Below are 18545 nucleotides of genomic sequence, written 5' to 3'. Positions count from 1 at the left end.
CTCCTTGCAACTCAGCCTCTTCTCTAGAGAAGCCAACCCCCAGCGTCAAGTGCTAGAGATTGCTCGAAGTGGAGCTGCTAAGAAGGGATTCAGGAGCTGAACCACCCAGTAGAAGGAGGACCAAGCAGGAGAACTCGGGCAGTCTCGGGCACAGGGAAGCCCTAGAATGCAAAATGTTTTCTTATAAATGGGATGGAGTAACAAAGGAAGAAAATGTACTGACCTGGATCATGAACACATGATAAGACAGCCCTCGGGCCAGGAGCAACCTCCAGAAAAGCCGCAGACTGCTGTACTGACGGAGGGTGGGGGCAATGCTTGGCACTCAACTAATCCGTCTTGCCACAGTACTCTCCTATCCTGCTTCTCACAGTAAATGGACAAATGTAACAAGTGCATAGCCACAAACATTTGGGGAAATGAGAGTCTAAGTCACCACAACGAATAAGTCACAGCAGAGGTTCTGATAAGAGATAAGAGGAATTGTGAGTATGAGAGGGAAATGATGAGAGGATTAGTTTTGTCTCAGAGCAGTGCCCCCCCACCCCATAAGAGGGCCACCATGGTCCTGTGGGAGCTGCTCTCAGACCTTAAAAGAAGCAAATCAAAATTGAGAACAAAGCCATAAAAAGAAATGACAAGCTTCTTGTTTCTTTTTTGAGAGTCTCTCTAGGTAACCTAGGCTGATCTTAGAACTCACAGTCCTCCTACCTCAGCCTGACATAGACAAGGATTGCAGGCATGTGCCGCTACACCTAGCCTTGTATATACTTTGCAAAACTTTTCTTAGTTTGGTATGTAGGTATACATCTTTAATTCCAGTACTCAAGAGGCAGAGGCAGGTGGATCTCTCTGAGTTTGAAGCTAGCCTGGTCTACAAAGTGAAATTTGAGGTCTGAATTCCATACCAGACTGGGTTATATAAGATCCCATCAGAAGGCAGGCAGTGGTGGTACATCCCTTTAATCCCAGCACTCAGAAGGCAGAGGCAGGCAGATCTCTGCATTCAAGCCCAGCCTAGTCTAGAGTTCTAAACTGAGTTCCGGGACAGCCAGAGCTTTACAGAGAAAGCCTGTCTCAAAAATCAAAAAAACAAAAACACTTTATGATTACAGAGATACAGAATACATTGCCAAATGCACCTGTGGAGCAAATGCTGGCCTGCACAGCTCAGGTGCCCCTCACAGTGGGCACTGGTTCTCGGCTATGGGGATGGCTGTAGATCAACTGATCTCAGCTATGTGTCTTTTTTTAAAATATTTATTTATTATGTATACAATATTCTGTCTGTGTGTATGTCTGCAGGCCAGAAGAGGGCACCAGACCCCATTACAGATAGTTGTGAGCCACCATGTGGTTGCCGGGAATTGAACTCAGGACCTTTGGAAGAGCAGGCAATGCTCTTAACCACTGAGCCATCTCTCCAGCCCCAGTTATGTGTCTTTTAAGGGTGTTTGTGCATGTTTACTTGCATGGGCACATGTAGGACAGAGGACAGTGCCACTCTCCACCTTTTTTTTTAAACAAAACAAAAACACAAAAGCCAAGCAGGGTCCTTCACTGAACCTAGAGCTCATCAATTTGGCTAGACTATCTGGTCCACGAGTCCCAGGGACCCTCCTGGCTCCACGTCTCCCAGCAGGGGGGTCGCAGGTGCCGTGCCTGGGCTCCGTGGGTTCTAAGCAAGTCCTCACACTTGCACAGTAAGCACCTCACCGCCTGAGCCATCTCCCCAGCCCTCTGCTGGTCTTCTTGGCTGAGTGGGCTGCCTTCCCCCAGGCTACACCCATCCCCTAGGGTGGCACCTCATGCCTGGTCAGTACTAGAAGACTTCATCGCTTTGTCCTGACAGAACTAAAACACCCACCTTAGCTTGAGACTCTTTCAGTCTGCCAAAGCCTCCTGTGCCTGCCGCTGATTTCTGCCCAATCCCACTTCCTCTTCCCCTCACGGGAAATAGTCCTGAAAGAGTTTCCTATAAACTTCCTACATACCACCGATCAATAACTTTTCATCTCAGAGGCACGTCCAAGAGAACCAACCTACAAGACAAACTGTCCTTTGAGCCTTGGGTATAAAATAAGATCCCCCTTCACCTCTGGATTCGACATTTGTTTCTCTAACCCTAAGAATCCCATGTACACATATGCAACATATCTACCTACCACACTCTTGGCCCATGTAGTGAACTTGACCCCCAGAGAGAAAGCGTGTTCATTATCCTGTCGGAGCAAAGATGCTCCTTCAGGCACAGAGTAATGGCCCAATGTCTCCCAGTTCTCCCTGAAGTCCCATCTAGAGTCAGCCTCTTCTGGGCTGAGTCCTGCCATCCGTCACAATAAAGCACACCATATTTACAGTCCTTTAACAGCCACAGTGTGGCTATTTATGTCTTCGGGCTGCCTGCATAGATCCCTCCTGGGGCCCTCTAGGATCTTATGGGTCCCCAAGGAGTTCTACCATAAAGAGTATGGTGGCTCGTGTCTCAATAGAAAGATCCCAGCTGTTTTGTGCAGGTGAGTGCTGCGATACTTCTATCATGGAGAGAAGAGTCTGTTGGGGGAGAGGGGAGAAAAAGGCCCAAAGAAAGGACATGGATTTTTCAAGTTCAAGTCAGCAGCAGAGCTGGGATTAGAACATATTTCTGCATGCTTTTTGTTTTACCTCACCCCTTCCTCCCAAGGACCTCAGGTTTGCTTCTACTAAAATCCAGAGAGAGCTGCAGGGAAGGGAGCTGCTTTGCCCTATAAGCCTCAGAGGCATAGAACTCTGAATTATCAGCGCTATTGGAAAACAAGAACACAGCGCAGTACAAAAATGGAAGAGAGTGGAAATTCCGTGAAAAGTATATTCAGGTCCTTATAACCACGCCCCCATCCTAGTTGGCAGGAAAAGATCAGGCATATCACTGATACCTACAATGATATGCAGCCACTAGCTGATAGGAAAGGATGTTTTAATCCTTCTCTCTCTCTCTCTCTCACACACACACACACACACACACACACACACACTTTAATCTGTGGTCTAGAATCTTGGGTGGAGGAATACACACTAAGAAGTTCTGGAAAATACTGTTAAGGTAAAAGGAAGAGTTTAGACTTATTATCTTTTAAACACCATAATTAAGGCAGCCTCATCCCACTGAGCTGGAGTCAGAACAGCTGCAAACTGTCCCAACACTCAACCTTGGCCAGTTACGGTGAAGAATTCATCACTGTATCATTATTATTCTTTTATCCTGGGCAATCAAAACAGCAGATAAGAAGCCAAAACTTCCCCAGTCCTTCAAACTTCCCCAGTACTCAAAATGAAAGGGAAGAGCCATTGCAATAAACTGGTATGCATTCTATCTGAATCCCCAAAACATATGAATTAGCTATGTCAGTATCTATGGCAGCGGAAAAATAAATTATGTAATTAAAAAAATTACTTGCCCCCAAGAGACCAATGTTTGGGTTGCAAAGTCTTAAACCACCCATCAGATCCTTTCTCCCTAACCGCTGTGGTGCACTGATATCATAGCGGCACATTTCTGCAAGGATGCTGGATTTGGTGGAATTTGAAACCTGCTGAGTTTTGTGGACATGTAGGCACTCCAAAAATAGAATCAGATGTCACCCTTCTAGGTCTTTCTAGAGATAGCTTAGGTGGCACATAAGAAGAAAAATCATCTCCACTTGCTCTGTGCGGTGCTGAGAAAGAGATGGATCTAAAGCCAGGGTTAATGGTGATTTAGCAGAGAGCCCTGGTGGAAAGAAACCTCCGGGGCATAGCAAAACCATAGACAAATCCTCTCTATTATTGTAACAATTTATATTACCATTTCCTGTTTTATGTACCCAATCGAAGGCTCTCCCCACACCTCACTCTGTAAATGGTATCAATAAACCTCTGGCTGGCAAAAGCTAACAAGCACTTCAGGTTCTCCTTCCGTTATCACCAAGTCTTCCCCTCTGCAAAATACGCACATCTGGCCGCCCATTTTTCTCTATCTTGACTACTCTAGCTAAAAGCCACAATTCTGTCTTAGACTACTCATACACTTCTGCTGTCCCTGTATTCACTGCCCCTCATCCACTATAATCTATTTACACGATAGATCTTCACAAACTAAAGTCACGCCACTCTCCTTGCCTCCCGTTCCTTCACATTGCGTGTGGAATAAAATCCAAACACCACACATTTGGGTGGTTAGGGAATTTAAAGGCAGGATCTCACTATTTAGTCCAGGCTGCCATAGAACTGATGGCTCTCCAGTTTCCGCTTCCTCAGGGTTGGGATTTACGGGCGCGTGCCCTCCCGAATCCCACCTCTGGCCTCTGGCTACCTTTCCTCAAACCACTGTAGTCCCACGGGCCATTTAGCAGGTCCCTGAACACGACAATCTTTCCGCTTTCTCTCTCCCCAGTGCCCGTTTCCTGACTCTGGAAGAGTCTGCACCTGAACCTCGAAGGACAAATCTTTAAGATCTCAGTGGCCTATGTCTTGAACCACCACTGAGCCCACAGTCGCCCACAGCACCGGGCTGAGCCGACGCCCCCTCAGGAAGACTCTGCAGAGCAGTCCTGGGCGCCGCCGGCCGGCGCGCGGTTTCGCTTCCGGGTGAGGGGCGGGCGGGCCGAGCAGTTCCGGGGCGGGCGGCGGCTGCGGGTCCCGGCGCGGAGGGCGCGAGCGCGCGGCGCGGGCCGAGGGCCGAGGGCGGCGGCGCGGGGACCCCGGGGCCCGGCGGCCCATGGGGCGCGAGGCGTGAAGCCGCGGCCTGCCCTGCGGTGGGGGGTGGGGGGAGCGGGGCGGGGCGATGGATAAACTGACCATCATCTCAGGATGTCTCTTTCTGGCCGCCGATATCTTCGCCATCGCCAGCATCGCCAACCCGGACTGGATCAACACCGGGGAGTCGGCGGGTGAGCGGCTTGCGCGGGCCGGGAGGGCGGCCGTCCCCCGGGTCGGCGGTCCCGAGGGTTAAAGGGGTGGGGGCGGGCGGAGGCTGCTTAGCTGTGGCTCCCCCTTTCCCCTCTGAAGTGTACGTGGTTTTAATCTTTGCCTTATTTTTAGGCCCCGGAGCTATAATAATACTAATAATAAACTTCATTTTATGGAGCATCTTTTATTCCAGCGTATCTCACGCGCGCGCGCGCGCACACACACACACACACACACACACACACACACACACGCTGGAGCTTTCTTAATAGTAGTTAGAAAATTAAATAACACATTCGAGTCGCAGACAGCCCCAGCGCGGCACTGCCTGCTGGAACACTGGAGCTGGAGGCGGGGGCGTGTGTGGGGGGGTGCCCTCCAGAAAGAGGCGGGCATCTTTCCGAAGGGTATCCCAGGTGAATGCGCTGGCAAGGTTCTCAGCTCCAGCCCTCTTTGCTCGCTCGCTCTCTCTCTCTCTCTCTCTCTCTCTCTCTCTCTCTCTCTCTCTCTCTCTCTCTCTCACTCACACACACACAGACATGCGAGACCAAACCTTTAATTAACGTAAACAGTTATTAGGAGAGCCGCTCAGAATTAAGGAACCGTCTTATTTTTGAACTGTTTGTTCAGTGCAGGTGAAGGGAACGAGGAGCGGGAATATCAAGGCTCCTTCACATGACTTGTTATAAAATGTATCGCCATGCTGTCAAACTTCTTAACTGTCACTTAGGGTTCTCAGTTTATCCAGCAATATTTTTAGCTCTTAAAAAAAAAAAAAAGCTGTAGCTGGGACATTTGTTGCTTCCTCCTCCCTCACCTCCCTAATCTAGACCTGGCATCACAAAGTCATCCCGTCAGATTTGCTGGTTATAAAATAACACTAAAGAATTCAACGGCACTCTTAATGTAATGAGTAGAAAGGGAGTTTTGGAATCATGTGGAATTTGGTAATACCTGTGGGCTGTTTCTAAAAGTGCTGCTGACTCCAGACAGTTTTTTCAGCAGTATGTGTGACATTCAGTTCATGACCAGTTTTTTTTTCTCTAAATGTGTGTGTAGTGATTCCTTTGTTAAGACTTTCTTTGCGGCTTTACATACGTAGGAGCAAAGGGTCACACTGTTGAGTAGGGAGATCCTTATTGAAAAGAGATTTTTAGGTGGAATCCCTGTGGGTGGTGGATGAACTGTCGGTGAGCGAGACAGACTCAGGAAGGGAGCTGTTACTATACATTATATAAGAGAAGAGAGCGGTAGTGGTGCAGCGGTCTGAGATGCTGTTGCAGAGGCCACGCACATCCGACAGAAAGCAAGAGCGGAATGAGTACGACGCCTTCCGCCTTCCGATTCGGAGGTAAAGTCTTCGGCCGCGAGTTGGCAAAGGCAGTAGTCTAAAGTTTGGAGACAGTAGAAAATGCTTGAAAAAAAGAAATAGCTGCGGAGAGCATGCCAGATGGGAGGACAGTCAGACAGCACTGAAGCTTTGTGGATGTCTGGTTAGGAGTGGGCAGTGTGGCAACCTTGCTGCCCCGCTGACCTTGTCGTGGCCAGCTGTTTTGAGACTGGTGTGGCTTAGGTGATGAATTTTCTGAATGCCCTTGGAAGTAAGAAAACATCAAAATGCTAATGTAAAATTGAATAGATGCCTTATCAAGCTTGGAGGTTTTCCTATGCAGTGGGGAGGGGAGAGAAAGCAGCTGAGGTGTTGAGGGTATTGACCAAGTAACTATGTGTGATATTTCACAGTAAACGTTAAAGGTGAAGGAAAAAGCTGATGGATTGGTCAGCCAGACAGCAGGTGATGAGATTGACGACCAAAGTGGGAATGGTTGCTGTAGCAGAGCGGGGTGGCGGGGATGGTGGGCGTAAGACCAGAGTGTCTGTGAGGGTCTGTGTCCAAATGAAGTGTTACACTCTAGAGATGATTTTTGTCCACCTAATCATTTCTCTCGCTACCTCAGGGTATCTATCCTTCAGTTAAGTATTCTGTGGCTAAAAGAGGACTAATGAAAGACAACAGGAAAAGGTTTCAGAGTTCTCCTAGTTCTTACCTTAAGGGGGGTCAAGAAATAGATCCCCTAAAAGTTAAAAATTAAAGATGGGTTGCAGGTTCTTGTTAAGCACCTGCCTAGAGTGCCCGAGCCCCCGGGTTTTGTGGGCAGCTGGTGGGGGTGGGGATGGACCAGAGTCCTCCTCTGTTCACTGTGCTCTCTGATAAGGCACACTTCAACTGGGTATTCATTTGGATGCTAATTGAACAGTTTTACCCAAGCAGACAGATGTTGTCTTAAGTTTAAAAGCAACCCTCAAAAATTAAATTAAAAATCAAAAAATAATAGTTACATAGTTACATCTTTTCAAATCAAAACAATTACAAGAAGTACAAATAGGATGTGGGCCTGGCCTCACTCCAAGGTCTCCACAAGAATGACTTCACTTGGTAGCAAAAAATTAGCAATTTCCCTTCAATGTATTGTATTTAGTCTATATACATTTTGATTGTGATGGTTTATATATTTTTTAAATTTTTCAAAATTTTATAAATTTTTCAAAATTTATTTTATTTTATAACTGTGGATGTTTTGCCTACATGTATGTCTGTGTACTGTGTGCATGCCTGGTACTGGATGAGGCCAGAAGAGGTTGTCCTGAAACTGAAGGAACAGAGGGTTGTGAGCTACTATGTGGGTGCTGGGAATCAGATCAGGGTCATTTGGAAGAGCAGCCCGCGCTCTTAACTGCTATGCCATCTCTCCAGCCATCTTATAACAAATTTTAAATGATTTTTAAAAAAATACATCTCCAGCAGAACTCTTAGAACTCAGGTGATCTGTACAATGTAGTTTGAAAACCGCTGTAGTGAACTGAGGAAAGCTCAGGACTCAGATCAATTTGCTGGCATTGTGGCACTAGATCAAGTCCTGTCGCCTCTCCATCTCTGCTTCCTTCTCTGTGAAACAAGGACATTGGCCACCTGCTTGGCTTCTAGTGATGGCAAACGCATTAATCCATGAGAAGAATTTAAAATGGTGCCCGAACCGGGTAGTGGCACATGCCTTTAATCTCAGCACCCAGGAGACAGAGACAGGCAGGTCTCTATGAGTTCAAGACCAGTTTGGTCGACAGAGAGAATCCCATGACAGCAAGGGCTACAGAGAGAAACGCTTTATTGAATAACCCAAACCAACCAAACAAACAAAAGTGGTACCTAATATTCGTATTGCTGCTTTGCACTCATCTTTAAACTTTTTCTGTGGGAAATGACTTCATTAGATGTTCTTGGAAATAGTAGGCATCAAGAATAACCAGACCGTCTTGTTTTGTGTTTTCTCCGTCACTCTGTAGTGCTTCACTCACTGCATTTCTCATCCCCATACTCTAGCCTTGGTGCTCTGCAGTGTCTGCCACACAACTACCCCAGCTGATAAGCTGGGTTACCAGACTGGGGACCACACTTTGAAGTGGCCGAGTTTTAAGTTTCTGTGTACTGGTCCAACACAGGAAGGGTACATTGTGCGTAGTTTTGCCTAGCTATGAGAACCTTTCCTGCATTTGTTCTGATAGCTGTGGCTTCTCTAGATATAATGAAACTGTTTGCAAGGGAAAGTGCCTGGGGAAGGCACTTTAAGAAGGACTCTTGGCATTGGCCATTAGTACACCCAGGAACGTTTAATGCTAGGTGGGTATAATGACACAGTTACGTACTCTGTTCTGCGGAGGGCAGATTCCTGCAGCCTAGTGGACTCAGCATCAACAACGGTGTTGCTTATGTGGTATCTGAAGCCCAGGGACGAGGACTGCTTGCTTCGATCCCTTTGGCTTCATGTATTTGGCAGGTATGGAATTGTTGTTTCCACATTCCCCTGTTTTTCATCCTTGTATGTGGCATGTTCATGTCATTGTGACCAGGGTTCCTTTTAAGAAAACTTTGCTGGGGCTGTGGTATAAAGGTTGTGGTAGTGTACTTGCCCAGTATGCAGGTCAAGTTTGAGTACAGGGAAGGAATCTCTTCCTTCAAGTGTTACCTACAGTTCTCATTTGTCTTAAATGAGGTTTAAATTAAATTCTTTAGAGATTCAAATTTCTGTCAGATTACAGAATAGGAAAGAGGCAGATTTGAGTTTCAGTCTTCAAATTTTGGTTTTAGATTTTGTTTGTTTGTTTGTTTGTTTTTCAAGACAGGGTTTCTCTGTATAACATAGTGCCTGAGAGAGCACTCTCTCTGTAGACTAGGCTGCCTCTGTCTCCTGAGTTCTGGAATTAAAGGCATGCGCCACCACCACTTGGCCCCATAGACATTTCTTAACCTCACTGTCACTCTTTCCTTTGGTCCCTAAAGAAACTTACTTTTTATGTGGTGGGGGGAACCTGTACATTTTAACATGATCCGCAGTTAAGCTATTTCAGATCTCTAGATTCCTGTATGGGGGTATCATCCCTCTACAGCAAGCGTTTGGTACTTCCCTAAACAGACCTGCCTACTGTTTGCTGTGAAGGTTGCTGGAGCTTCTCCCCTCCATCTAACCAAAGTCTCTCCAGTGGGCATGTAAGGAAAGGCTACTGCGTTTGCTCCTGAGCGTGTTTGCATTCTTCTTTCTGTTCTGATGGATGTTGGTGTTTGAAGAGGGAACTCAGACATTGACACCCTCATCCCTGCTATTCTTTCTGGTTTTTGAGACAGGGTCCATTTCAGATTGGCCCTGAGTTCATTGTAGGAATGAAGGTTCTCTAACGGGACAGAACCAATACTGTGTATATATATATTAAAAGGGAGGATGTCCTAGGCTGGCTTACAGCCAACAGGGTGTTCTTCAGTGGCCGTCTGCATGCTAGAGAGGCTGAGAAGCTGCTTGGTCCAGGATTAGATGCCTCAGCAGCCCAGACTGACAATAGTGGTCTGGAAGGCCCGAGGCTGGATTCCCATGGCCGCGGCAGCAACAGGATAGACAGTGGTAAGAAGCCAGACAGGCAGGCAGCACTGTTTTCCTCTGATCTGATCTGTCTGAATGTGGGCTGCCCTCCAGGTATCACCTTCTCTGAGGAGCGTCTATCCTTTCTGGAAATACATTCACAGACCACCCCCAAGATGTGTCCCTTGGCTGTTTCTAGAACTGGTCAAGCTGATAAGATTATCACATTCTCTGTGTAGCCCAAGCAGATAAGCCCACTGCCCTGCCTCTGCATCCTGGTTACTGGGATTGCAAGGCATGTGCCAACATGACCACCAGCTTTATCCCTGTTCCTATTTTAAATTCATTGAGGGGGAGATAAGTAGGAGCTAAAATGTGATGTTAGTACTTATAAAGAGGATATTGACGACTGTCTTATTTGGAGATGAGTACTCTCCTATTACTGGACCCCAAATTACTATTACTAGACCTAACTCTCTGGTCCTAAGCAGAAGTGGAAACCTGTGCCTGTAGGACCTCCAGAGGGAAAGAACCAAGGTGTGTTTTCACAGGCAACAGCCCGGCCTACATATGCCTGGTTTTGTCTTTTATACTAACAGATTGTCACTCAATCCCTTCTCCCTGCCCTCCCTGCTGCCCCTGTCTTTCATGGATAGAAACTTGCTTGTTTATACTCAGAAAATGTTCAGCGTTTCATGAAGATATATTTCCTTTTTTCTCAAATCTGCAGACTGGAAGATACTTGGGAAAAGAGGTATCATTTTCCTTCTGATTCCTGCTATCTTCACCAAAGGAAGCAGTTAAGTCTCATCTAGGCGACTGTGGCATAGCGGGCAGTTCTCTGAGACTGGTGCAACCTCCACATGTTGGTCCTGGCCTATATACCAGTTTAAAACATTAAAATACATCTACCCAAGCAGACTCACTTATTAAGCATGGGGAAATTATTATTGAGTAATATAGCAAAGCCAGCAATAACTCCAGTGTTCACAGACATCTGGCACGAAACAGCTCTGTGATGTCGTTGCTAAAGCCAACTTACTCAGAACTTACTTGCCCTGTCAGTCCCATGGGGACTTGTCAAGAGAGACAAGGTCTGATCACCAAGAGAGCAGAAGCTCTCAAGATGTGTTCTCATGATGTGTTCTCTGCTTTAGAAAGCACCCACAATATTTCTTCATCAGTCTTTTGAGTCTTTCTCCAATAGAATCTTTTCCGACAACTTTACTGAGGTACAATTTACATCATAAAGTTTACTCAATTTGTGTATACAAGTCAGCGGTTTTAGTTTATTCACAGAGTGGTGTACCAGTATTACCACATCGATTTTAGAGTGCTTTCATTATTCTAAAAAGCAAGTTCATCCCTCTTAGCCATCATCCTGAACGTCCCAGCCTTAAGGAACCACTAGTTTTTCTGCTGAGAGAGTTGCAGGTTCAGGATACTTTAGATGAGTGGAATTTTGTGATTGGCGTTTTCATATCTATTTTCAAAGTTAATCAATATTGAACTTTTAAAATACTTGTGGTTATTAAGTAATATTCCATTATAGCAATAAACTACTTTTTATTTACCCATTCATTAGTTGATAGAAGGAAATTCTGAAATGATAAAGTAATCCACCAGTGTTCTTTTTTAAAGTAAAATGATGGAGCTAGAGAGGTGGCTCAGTGGTTCTAAGCACTTGCTGTTTCTGTGAAAGACCCAAGTTCAGTTCCCAGCACCTGTAACTCTAGCTTCAGGGGATCCAACACCTTCTTTTGGCCTCCGCAGGCATCTGCACTCATGTGTATACCCACATGCAGATATACACATGTATACATAAGTAAAAATAATCTTTTTTTAAGTGATATTATCAGAACATATATATAGTAATAAGAACTGTGGGTGAAGTTTAAAGACAAGTCTTTTATAGTAATCACAGGGTATGCCCAAAGCTTGAAATCATTTGATGCTGCATTTCACAGTGTAAACCAGATTTCCTAATAAGAGATTAAAGTTCCTGAACAAAGCATTGATTTTCCTTTTATGGCCTTCCAGAATTCATTTTTTATCAGTACCGACAGGGATGTAATAGGTCTGAAAGTTTTGTAGCAAAAATTGGTACTAAGAGCATGAACAGAAAAGAAGTAACTAGAAATCATTAAAAGAAGAAATTCAGGCCGAGTGGTGGCGGCACACTCCTTTAATCCCAACACTCAGGAGGCAGAGGCAGGAGGATCTCTGTGAGTTGGAGGCCAGCCTGGTCTACAAGAGCTAGTTCCAGGACAGGCTCCAAAGTTTACAGAGAAACCCTGTCACGGGAAAAAAAAAGAAAAAAGAAAAGAAGAAGAAGAAGAAATTCAGAAAAGGAAATTACCAAGTGCCAAGTGATGGCTGATTGTGTATTCATTAGGTTGGTGACACCTGCCATAGTCCCACTTAAAACTGATTTAATAATAGTCACAAGAATCAGTCCTTTACTATTTAGAGTGACCAAACCAGTGTCGTTGTTTGACTCATTGCCTGATAAGTGAGGGTTTGTTTTAGAGCTACCTTGTAGTAAGATGGCTCAGTAAGATTTGGAGGCAGGCAGATTTTAGTTCTGATTCTTGGAGTCTCTATTAGTTCCATGATTTGAGGCATGCAATATCTCTCAGCTATAAAACAGAGGTGATATACTTGGCTTAAAAGATGATTTTTGTTTTGTTTTATTTTTCAAGACAGAGTTTCTGTGTAGCCCTGGCTATCCTGAAACTTGCTCTGTAGACCAGGCTGGCCTCCAACTCAAGTCCACCTGCTTTTGCCTCCCAAATGTTGGATTAAAGGTGTGAGACATCTCTGCCTTGCTCAAAAGATGGTCATTAAGAAAAAATATGCAGCAGTGAGGGATCAGCATATTGTCTGATACACAGCAAACGCCTGGATATTATCATAGTTAGTACTATTATAGAGAAAGCCAGACACCTGGCTTTTTGAGGATTTCTCTTTCTGTCGTATTTGTTTACTTATGTCCTTCCTTGTTGCAAAAGAAGATTTAAGACAGCTTGGTATGTCTGCAGTTGAGTATTCTTGAAACCCATCTGGGTCCAATCTGGGCAGAACTGCACAGTAATGTAGTGGCAATATAAACTAATGGGACACATGTAAGAACCCAAACAGGAGTGCCTTGGGTTCATGTCTATCTAGAACAGAGTGAAAATTTTTCCAAGTGAGAGGTATCCAAACATCGTATGAGAAATGCACAGGTTTGGAACAAAGCAACATATAGTTATATCCCATTGTCAGTATATTAGCCATGTTATATTTTTAGATGGATTACAGGATTTTGTTTTTAAAAAAGGGTTTCATGTATTCCAGTCTGAGGATGACCTTCCAGGTGCTGAATTACAAGTGTGGCCATGACTCTGGCTGAGATAGCTCTTTGAGTATTTCTTTTGGTTGTCCACAGCTTTTGTAATACTCATGTGAGTTTATTTTCCCCACGCTTCACTGCATATACTTAGCCAGTGGGCATCATATATAACATTATGGGGGACATTGGGTACATAGTGAAATGCTGCTGTCTGTGGAAATTGTTATTGCATCATAAATCAGAACTTAAGTAACCTGTGGGTTTTTATAGACTGAACTTATGCCCTCCCATCTCTTCCCCAGGAGCTCATGCCACACATTGGCAGCATGGAGGTGTCAGTTCATAGTCATGCATGGAGGTGTCAGTTCATAGTCGTGCATGGAGGTGTCAGTTCATACTCGTGCATGGAGGTGTCAGTTCATAGTCATGCATGGAGGTATCAGTTCATACTCATGCATGGAGGTGTCAGTTTATACTCACAGCTTTACCTGCTTATAATGCTTTGGTTATCAGAATGTTTTCTTTCAAACTGGTGCTACTGAGGTTTTTTGTTTGGTTGGTTCTTAAGTACTTTCTAGATTTTCCTTGTCCTGCTAAGCAACTAGCCCCTAAAAAGTTTAGTAATTACAGAAGCCATTCTACTTTGTAACAGCAAATTAGGGTAGTTTCATGTTTACACCATAGTCTAATAAAGAAGTACCTGACTAGGAGTCACTCCTCAGTAATGTCCCTAATACTGGCCTTGCTGTGTGCTTTGTTGTTAACTGTAAGTTACACTGAGTACTTGCCAGCTTTTCATAGAGCAAGGAGAATTATGATGTCCCTCTGAGACTGACTGCTCCAGAATTGACAGAAGAGACTGTATCTGTGTGTACATATGTCTGTGAGCATGCACCAGCCAGCATGTATGATTTACTTCCATATGTTTCAGTGTATGACCACAGTTCAGTTTTGAGGTAGACATCTCTTTGAATTACTCCTTTAATTGACTTATTTTTAATTAGAAACGTGCTGCACTTTTTAATGTGATTCTTTATGTGAGTCAGCTATAAATAAAATGTCACATTTGGCATTTTGACACTTGCTGCTGTATATATTGAGCAGAAAGGCAGCTGCTGACTTTTAATATAGATCTGCTCAGCTAAGGCCCTTATCCTATAGCTGGAGATTAAACAGGAGCAAAGGAAAGTGCTGTTGGATGACTCATGTAAGAAAAGGGAAGAGCACTTTGTTTCGGTTTTTTGTTTGCAAGATACTGTTTACTTTGTAGCCTCATGGGGTCAGCTTTCACCTATGATGATAGAAGTTCTCTTTAAAAATAGACCATGTTCAGGTCACTTACATTAATCAGTTCACTAACTTGCAATGGGGAGTCTCAAGCCCCTTGTAGGTGATGCAAAATGTGACTATTTTCTTTATTAATTTTCATCATTTTAATAAAGCAAATCTTTATCTTACTACGAATGTTCCTTGCTGTTCCCACAGGTATTCCCTCAATCATTGGACTTATTTCCATTCTCACAACAAAAGATACAGAAGTGCTTTGGTTCAAAAGGAGCTTGTATTGAATACTCAGGAGAATTTTTAAATTTAAAAATGATTTCATTTATTTTATGTGTATGGTGTTTTGCCTGCTTGTATATTGATGTACTTTCTGTGAGTCTGGTGCTTATGGAGACCTGAAGAGGGTGTTGATTCCCTGGAACTAGAAGTTACATATGGCTGTAGGCTGCCATGTAGAAACTGAGAATCAAATCAGATCTTCTCAAAAAGCAACCAGTGCTCTTCTTAATCACTGATCTATCTTTCCAGCCCTGAATTTTTTGATTTATTTATTTGATATATATGAATGTTTCTTGCTTACATCTTTATATGTATACCACTTACATGGCTAGTGTCTACTGAGGTCAGAAGACAACTCCAGATACAGTGGAACTAAGAGTTACAGAGTGTTATGAGCCACTAGGTGATGCTGAGAATTGAACCCAGTCTTCTGCATGAACAACAGGTACTTTCAACTGCCAAGCTAGCTCCACCTTCTATTCGGAAGGATTATATTTAAGCACATAAAAAAAATTATCCTTGAAGTACCTGTACTCCGCAAAGATAAAATAGTCCAGATGGTCCAGATGATTGAAAAGGAAGTAGGTTTTGAACATAACAGGTGACACATTTAATAATGTGTATTTAAATAATCAGGAGGTCTTCTGCAGTACTTCCCCTTGAAGGTGGAACTGCATGGGTAAAGGAGGTACAGCAAAGAAATTTCTGTACATTGCTGCTAATTTTATCTTTTCAGAGTACAAGTATAATCATAGTAAATACTTAGCATAGCACTTTGTGACAGATACTGTTCCAGGCTTTATCTGTGTTAACTAATTTAATCCTCACAATATCCTTATATAAGTACTATTTTCACCATGCAGAGAGATGAAAGAGTTATGGGTTTTGCCTACAGAGCTGATCCTAGCCTTTAACCACTGCATGTGTACTTGGACAGACACTGTAGTAAGGAGCTGCAGGCAGGCCTGCTTTTCGCCTCACCCGGCTCCCGCACGGCTAGCTTAGTCCCAGAAATAACAACACACAAATTGTATTCATTTAAGCACTGCCTGGCCCATTATCTCTAGAGAGTTAGTTACTGACTAACTCTCATATCTTGATATTAACCCATTTCTATTAATCTGTATCACACCACGAGGTGTGGTTTACCGGGAAAGATTCAGCATGTCTGACCTGGTGGCTGGCTCCATGGCATCTGCCTCATAGCCCTCTTCCCAGCATTCTGTTCTGTTTACTCCGCCTACCTAATTTTCTGTCCTATCAAGGGGCCAAGGCAGTCTCTTTATTGACCAATGAAAATAACACAATAGACAGATAACCCTCCTCCATCAAGACACCACAAATAAAACAAAAGGCACTTGGCAGTTATGAGTGTGGCTCCCCTCTCTCCTCAGTCCTTGGTCCCATTTTCTTCTTAAAGAGCTCTGTATTCTAACATCACTTCATTACTATGTTCCAAGCGCAGCTCTCTTCTTATCTCAGATATTTTACTTACATTTTCTCAGCCTGCAAAGCCCTCATATTCATTATGATCACTATTTTATCTGCATCCTGCCCATCTGGCAAGCATCTTCAACTGGCTTCTCTATAAAGCCTATGTGATTTCACCTTAACAACTTGCACATTTCTTGAGGTGCCATGCCTGTGTTGTGATTATTTGTGTGTTTCTTGCAATATGTGTGTGTGTGTGTGTGTGTGTGTGTGTAGATAGATTCATGTGTTTCTTTCAATATATGTATGTATGTATGTATGTATAGATAGGTAGGTAGGTAGATAGATAGATAGATAGATAGATAGATAGATAGATTTTTCTTGTTTTGTTTTTTTGCTTTGGTTTCTTTTGAGACAAGGTCTTAAACAGTAGCCATGTAAGTTACAAGCTGGACTTGAACTTAATATAATTTTCCTTCTTCAGCTTGCCTAGTGCTGGGATTTCAGATGTGAGCCACCATACCCAGCTATTACAATACAGAATTTTTAAAAAGTTCTTTGAGAAAGGGGATATGATGTGTTATTCTCTGTATATTAGGTAGTGTTCAGCCTAAGATTGCAGGTGGCAGGATAAAAGGAAGTGTCATGGTTGACACAAAGGTTTTGAACCAGAGTTGAAGAGTAGGAGTAGGTGTGTGCAGAGTGCAGTGGTTGAGTGAGGAGTTTGTTTTAGATGTGTTCTGTATGAAGGAAGGGTAAGAATGCCCAAGGGGAAAGAGGCTGGGATTCAGGAGAGAGGACTGTTCATGTATATATATGATATATATGCATATATATCAAGTTATTCAGTAGTTATGTATTCATAGACTAATTTTTTGATGCACCAGTTGGTTTTCATTTTAAAAATAAAGTATAGCTACCCTATATCATTCACAACTTTAAAACAATATAAGATGAAATATATATATATATATATATATATATATATTAATTATACTATAGAGGTTGATCGGTTACCTTGATCAATACTAGTTAGATTCCTAAACTAGTTCTTAAGATCATCCTGTAGCTCTTTTATAGTAAAAAGAGCGGCGGGCCATGGCCCAGCTCCCGGCTAGTTTACACCCAACATAATTACACGGAAACTGTATTCATTTAAACACTTCCTGGCCCATTAGTTCCAACCTCTTATTGGCTAACTCTTACATATTCGTTTAACCCATCTCCATTAATGTGTATCACCACTTGACTGTGGCTTACTGGCATGAGTCTAACCAGCGTCCATCTTGGAGAGGAGAGCCATGGCGTCTGCTTGACTCTGCTTTCTTTCTCCCAGCATTCTGTTCGGTCTACTCCGCCTATCTAAGCTGCTGTCCTATCAAAAGGCCAAGGCAGTTTCTTTATTTGACCAATGAAAGCAACACATACCCAAAAGGCCCTCCTACTCCACTCTTTACTTCTGTAAATAAACACAATGCAATGTTTTAATTCTTCCTTTTTTTCATGTCAGAAAGGTAATGTGCCAACCTCCCAATAAGGTTTGCAAGAGTCACATGTCACACAGTGGCATGAGCACTCAGTGTTGACTTTCATGAACCAAAAAAGCAACCACATTTAGCATTTTAAAAAGAATAGGGGATAGTAGCTTGTTTGTCTTCAGTTTATTCTTTAATCTACGGGTTTGATTTCAGAGCTTGAAACATTTGTTCTCATTGTGCATATATTTCACTGAGGTTTTGGTTTGGCTCAGTTTTTGTTTTCCAAACAGGGTCTCACTATGTAGCTCTGGCTATTCTAGAACTTACTAGGTAGGTAGATCAGGATAGCCTTGAACTCATAGAGATCTGCTTGCCTTTGCCAAGTGCTGGAATTAAGGGTGTGCACTACTATGCCTAGCTTGAGGTTTTTTGTTTTTGTTTTGTTTTGTTTTGTTCCAAGTTAACTCCCCCCCATACACATACACTTGTTTTTTTTTTAATGTGTGCAGAGACAGGGTTTTGTAACCCAGCTTGGTTTTAGACTCACTATAACCAAGGATGACTTTGAAATCATCTTAACAAACTCATTTTAAAAAATATTTTTAATTATACGTATGTGCACATGAGTGCAGGCGCTTGTGAAGAGCAGAGGCACTAGATCCTGTTGGAAATAGAATTAGTGATGATCATAAGCCACCCAACATGAGTGCTAGATTTGAACTTGAGCCCTCTGCAAAAGCAGTGCATGCTCTTATTCACTGAGCTGTCTCTCCAGCCCTGTAGTGACACTGTGGACCATAGAATGGGCTCCTCTTAGAACCCCACTCTAGAAAAGACTTCAATGGATTTTAGACTAGAAGTCAAGCCCTCCTTGTATGTCAGATCGCCCTGGGAAATTGAGAAGAC

The 18545-nt window shown here is 43.5% G+C and overlaps 1 protein-coding gene and 1 non-coding gene across 2 annotated transcripts in view; one reads left to right on the top strand and one right to left on the bottom strand.

Annotated features, from left to right (window-relative positions):
- Positions 1-4759: 4759 nt before the first annotated feature.
- Positions 4760-18545, top strand: part of Mosmo (modulator of smoothened) — a 57326-nt gene continuing 43540 nt past the window's right edge. Inside the window, exon 1 of the mRNA XM_085693020.2 lies at positions 4760-4907. Within this exon, the coding sequence (XP_085549146.1) occupies positions 4802-4907 (106 nt within the window). The 5' untranslated portion in view covers positions 4760-4801. The remainder of the gene's footprint in view (positions 4908-18545) is intronic.
- On the bottom strand, positions 17666-17769 carry LOC125417243 (small nucleolar RNA U13). The gene has a single exon (XR_007237091.1). It is a non-coding gene; the product is annotated as a small nucleolar RNA U13 (small nucleolar RNA).

The sequence above is a fragment of the Myodes glareolus genome, chromosome 7 (assembly GCF_982192425.1).
Source record: "Myodes glareolus chromosome 7, mMyoGla1.1, whole genome shotgun sequence".
Classification (NCBI taxonomy): Eukaryota; Metazoa; Chordata; class Mammalia; order Rodentia; family Cricetidae; genus Myodes; species Myodes glareolus.
Note: the sequence above shows the minus strand (reverse complement) of the source record. Positions and strands in the feature narration are given on the sequence as shown.